Source organism: Oratosquilla oratoria, chromosome 31 (assembly GCF_046742065.1).
Source record: "Oratosquilla oratoria isolate Oo_2021 chromosome 31, ASM4674206v1, whole genome shotgun sequence".
NCBI lineage: Eukaryota > Metazoa > Arthropoda > Malacostraca > Stomatopoda > Squillidae > Oratosquilla > Oratosquilla oratoria.
The window spans coordinates 39,692,638-39,697,768 of NC_134807.1; the positions used below are offsets into that span (position 1 = coordinate 39,692,638).

Genomic DNA, 5,131 nt, shown 5'->3' on the forward strand with positions numbered 1-5,131 from the left:
CATATATAGACACGTATATATAAATAAGTATATATATAAATATATATATATATATAAACATATATAGACACGTATATATAAATAAGTATATATATATGTATATATATACATATGTATATATATATATATATATATATGTGTACATATATCTGTATATATATATATATATATATGAACAAATAAAAATATATATATATATATATATATATATATATATATATATATATAGATACACATATCAAGGACTACTATTACACAGGAAGTGCGCACCCAGATCCCTGGGTCCGCTAGCGGAGGCCATTGCTTTCTTGTTACCCTAACATTTTATATTGGACAAATATATCAAAACTAGAAACTTAACATTGTATATAGGACAAATATTTAAACTATTGACTTATTCAATGCAATATAAGTTAATATAAAATTCTATAGTGAAACAAGAAACTATTTTTTAAGGCACTGTTATGCTTTGAAATACCATTTGTAGCCGGACTTAACAGGTATTATTGTATGAGGTTAGTGGACACCAGGGTTGGCGATTTTTTTTTTTATAAACAAGCACCCGGCTTCGCCGGCCCTGGTTTCGCCAGGGGTGCTTGGCCTGCGGCGCTGCTCCCTGAATTTTCTTGTATTAATGAAGGTTTTACAAATAAAAGATAGATTTTTACAAATAGTTTTATCTAACATCAAATACAAATTTTGTACACCATTATTGCTTCATTTTCTTTCTTGGAGGGCCATCATCTTTAATATCTGAGTCCTTTTCCGAGTCGTAGACGCTTCCATCACTGTCTTCGAATAGTTTTCCGTCATCATCGCTGTCGTCACTCAAAGCCTTCAAAAACTCCTTCATCATCCCCTTCATGTTCTCCTTATTCCTTTTCTTTTCATTTTAAAATTCTTTTTTCTGCTCTTTCATTTCCTCTCTGATACTCTGGATCATTTCAATAAATTCTCCAGAATCACTTTTTTCTTCCCCATAATTGGACTCAGGAGGCATGATCATGTTGATGGCGTCTATTTCGCTGATTTTATAGGCGGACTTTGGTATTACAGTGATCGATTGATCAGGTTCTTCTTCTGCTATTTCGACTTCTGTTTCGTCATCGTTAGACGTTTTCTTATATGTCTCTTCCACGATGTCTTCAAAATTACCTTTATAAAACCCTTCTCCGGAGAAAAGCTCTTTATACACGTAGTTGCGTGCAGGCTTCCTGACATAATCGTCTCCTTCTTTTTTATAGCCAGTGTAAATGAAGAGAGAATCGTGGCTTGTAACCCGTGAACATGCAACATATAGCTGTCCATGAGCAAAACACTGGGCACTATCAAGCAATAAACCACAACATTCAAATGTCTGCCCCTGGGATTTGTTTATCGTCATGGCGTAGCACAATCTCACTGGAAATTGTCTTCTCTTGAATATGACGGATGTATCTGTTGACTCTAATGTTACTCTGGGAAGTAAAACTTGTTCGCCTCTGTATGCACCTACCAAAATCTTCCCTACTATTATATTCTTCTGTAAATCTGTTATAAGAATTCGTGTTCCGTTACATAATTTAGGTGGACAAATATTCCTAAGAACCATTATGACAGCGCCGACTTTCAGTTTAAGTTCATGAAGGGGAATAGATGGACTATTGAGGGCATTGTAAACTGATGTTTGAATATCCATTTCGTTATCCACGGAAGTGTCCTCACTTCGATAAACAACCTCATTTTCCTTCAATTTATTGAAAACCATCTCGTTGATGTTGTCCACATCGTCATTTGTAGGAGAGATTATTGCTCGTTTTTCAAAATATGAGACGTTCAGGAAATTTTCATCGAAATCATCATATACGCGTTCTACTAATTCCTCTCTTTCTTTCACAACTACACCACATTCTAATATTACTCCTTTTCCTAAATCCAGTAAATCTTCGGCGAACTTCTTGTTCCGAATGTCAGTTTTTGATAGCCTCACATTCTCTGTCAGTTCCAATTTACTCAATTCTTCCCAGAAATAGCTTGATTTAAGACATCAATTCAATTCTTCACTTTTTCCTCCTCCCTGACCACAGGAAGAATTTGTCTAAAATCTCCAGCACATACAAATACTATTCCTCCCATGAACTTGTCAACACCTAAAACGTCTCTTAGAGTAATATCGAGGGCGGTCATTGTATTTTTGTTAGCCATTACAGCTTCATCCCAGACAAACAAAGAAGTCAACTCAAAAAGACGTGCCATCTCAGTATTTTTCTTGACGCTGCATGCTCGTATTTCATTGTATTTCATTAACGGAATTTTGAACATGTTATGGGCGGTTCTTCCTCCATGTAAAACAGTAGCGGCTATACCCGAAGAAGCCACGGCTAATGCTATCTCTCCTCTTGAACGAACAGTATCCAATAGAATATTCAACAGGAAAATTTTCCAGTTCCTCCCGGAGCACTAATAAAAAACCCTCTTTTTCCACGTTTCAATTTGTCTTCTACACATTTCATTATGGTATCGTAACAATGCTTCTGTTTTTCGTTCATCATCACTTTTCGTTCCTCGACTTCTCGAGCCAGTACCGCTTTGTTGTATGATCTCTCTCTTCTTACAACATTAGTTGACTTTTCTCCGTTTCTTGAAGAAGGAAGACCGTATTGTTCGATTTTTCCTCCTCCACAGTTGAAGACCTTTTCTTGAATATCGTCAAGAGCATCGAGGTAAATTTCGTCATTATACTCTTCTAATCCCCTCAAATGTAGAAAATCACTCGCAAAAAGGTCTTTTGTCTCCTCCCATATGCTTCTTTGATCTTCCAGATCAGAGAATACCAACATACTCGCATATGTCGACCTTAGTTGGTCTCTGTTATTAGTATGGTTTATGATTTCCATTATAGTTTTCTTCCACATTTCTTCGTCGTTGAGTAATCCCATGGCTTTTACAGCTTCTCTATATATTTCGTACTCGACTCCCTCAACTGTTCTGAGGTCCTTGTAAGAAGTGGGTCCTCTTTTATGCGAAAGCAACATACGCAAATAAAAGAGTTTAACTGTTTTTGTGGTTATTGCTCGCACTCTTCCGAGGGCCGCGGTTTTCGTCTCAATCCATTTAGCTGCTAATTTGTCGTATATGAAGAAATTGGGGATTTCGTGATACAAAAGTGAAGCAGCGAACTCGTTCTTTTGACACAATTTGAAGAAAGATGTGAGTTGTGTGTCCTATAAGGTTTTCCTTAACAGTGTCTCTTCGTCGTGGTCTGCATTGAAAAATACTTCATTTTCCCCCTCCAGGTACAAATCAAGGGTAGTAACAGGGGGAAAGCTCTTATGGATAGGATACTTGGATATCTTCCATGTTGCCTCGTTAGCGTTTACAAAGCGTGCATCTTGATAATTTCTTACCTCGTTTACTATTTCTTTATTCTTTTCAGTCTTGGTGTACAGTATGCGATCACAGCCTTTGTTAACGTACTTTGTTACATAGGCTATGGTTTTTATGGAATTTGAACATTCGACATTTATATGAGTGTTATATTTGAGGCATAGATATGGGCTATAAGGTACCACCCAAGAATTATCCACTGTCACGTTTTTACCCATAATTTTCTTCTCAAATGTATGTCCGTCTTCTCCTTTTGCTCTTCTTTTGTAAAGTGGGTAGCCATTATTTCCGAAAAATAGAGTATCTCTACACTTTTTTGGGAACCCTTTTCCACACAAATTTTTGCCGTCCGAGGAAGATTTCCCTTGGCAACAAAGTTGGGAATCATCAAAACCCTTGCAAGGTCCATGTATCATACACTTTGTCACAATATCATATGATATAGGGTGAGTTTCCTTGTCTGGTATTTCTGCAGATATTATTTTGCTAACAAAATCGGCGTTAACATTATGGCTCATCCATAACAAAATATGGACATGTGGGAGCCCTCTTTTTTGCCACTCGACACTGTAAAGATAGGCTTTAACTTTTCCAAATATACAATTAACGGTGAAATCATCAAGGAGACTATACACTTTCATCTTGAACAGTCTACTCACTAAATCTGGCCTGTCTGCTTTACATCCAGAAGCAGCATTTCCTCCTGTCTGACTCGTCGCTTCTTCCAGTTCTTCCCATGCTGGGTTCATAGTGAACGTTATAAAAAAGTCAGGAGATCCATAATTTGTTACAAATGCGAGGGCGTCTTGTTGTCTTTGCTTCATATATCTTGGTCCTCCAACATATGAAGGAGGTATAATTATACGTTGAACTCTATCTATTCCATTTTCTCCTCTCAGAATATCCGACCTTTCCTTTCTTATTTCATTTTGGTTTCTCTCTATGAAATCAAGTCTCATGGTCTCCACTTTCACATAATTATCCACAACGAATTGTTGGAATAAACGACGACATTTCGTAATATAGTTGAACACCCCTTCTCGTTCCATGTACATGGAGGAGTAAAATGCAGCGGGCGTCAATTTGTTGTATTTTCGAACTTTGTCTCCTTTTTGTAAAAGCTTCAAATTATAAGAATATCCCATATTTCCATGAGGAATTAAAAGAGGGTATTGGAATGGATCATAGAAGAAATTCGAGTGTTCTAGGATCCTTGTAACATAATTAGACCCGGGTTTAGGAGACGTTATAATAACCTGAAGAGGATCATTACCGGGTTCTAAATTCACTATACCTCCGACAGCTGCAGAAGAAGATGGAAGGTGATACACACCTTTATGTTCACGCGTTTGCACGCCTTCTGCTGCTTTAAGTGTTAAGGTCATCTCTGGTATTTTTCCATGTTTTTCGATGTGAAGCCGAACTAATTCTTTTGAATTTTCGACCTCCTTTAACATAGACGAAAGACACAAATTATTTTCAGCAAAGTATTCAAAAAGCATCTTGATTATTTTTTCATTTTCTTCGTATTCCTTTTCTTCTCTGGAACGTCGTTATTTTGTGGCTATTTTCCATTCTGGCTTTAAATTTTTCATTTTATCTGTTCTTAGTTTAATTTGCTGGTCTCGATCATGGTAAAAATAGAGGTCCAAGAAACTGTCACCTTTGTTCTTCCAGAAATCCATTTTTTCTATTTCCTTGTCAAAAAATCCACGGCTTCCCGAAGCCTGATGGTTTAGAGGTTCTTCTTGAAATCTTCCAGGAT

The 5,131-nt window shown here is 36.8% G+C and overlaps 1 protein-coding gene across 1 annotated transcript in view; it reads right to left on the reverse strand.

The window, feature by feature from the left end:
* LOC143041623 (uncharacterized) overlaps window positions 1-4,868 on the reverse strand; it is a 6,217-nt gene extending 1,349 nt beyond the window's left edge. The window contains exons 1-3 of the mRNA XM_076213632.1: window positions 3,387-4,868; window positions 2,822-3,164; window positions 934-1,998 (exon numbers count right to left, since the gene is read on the reverse strand). Of these exons, the coding sequence (XP_076069747.1) occupies window positions 934-1,998; window positions 2,822-3,164; window positions 3,387-4,868 (2,890 nt within the window). The remainder of the gene's footprint in view (window positions 1-933; window positions 1,999-2,821; window positions 3,165-3,386) is intronic.
* Window positions 4,869-5,131: the final 263 nt, after the last annotated feature.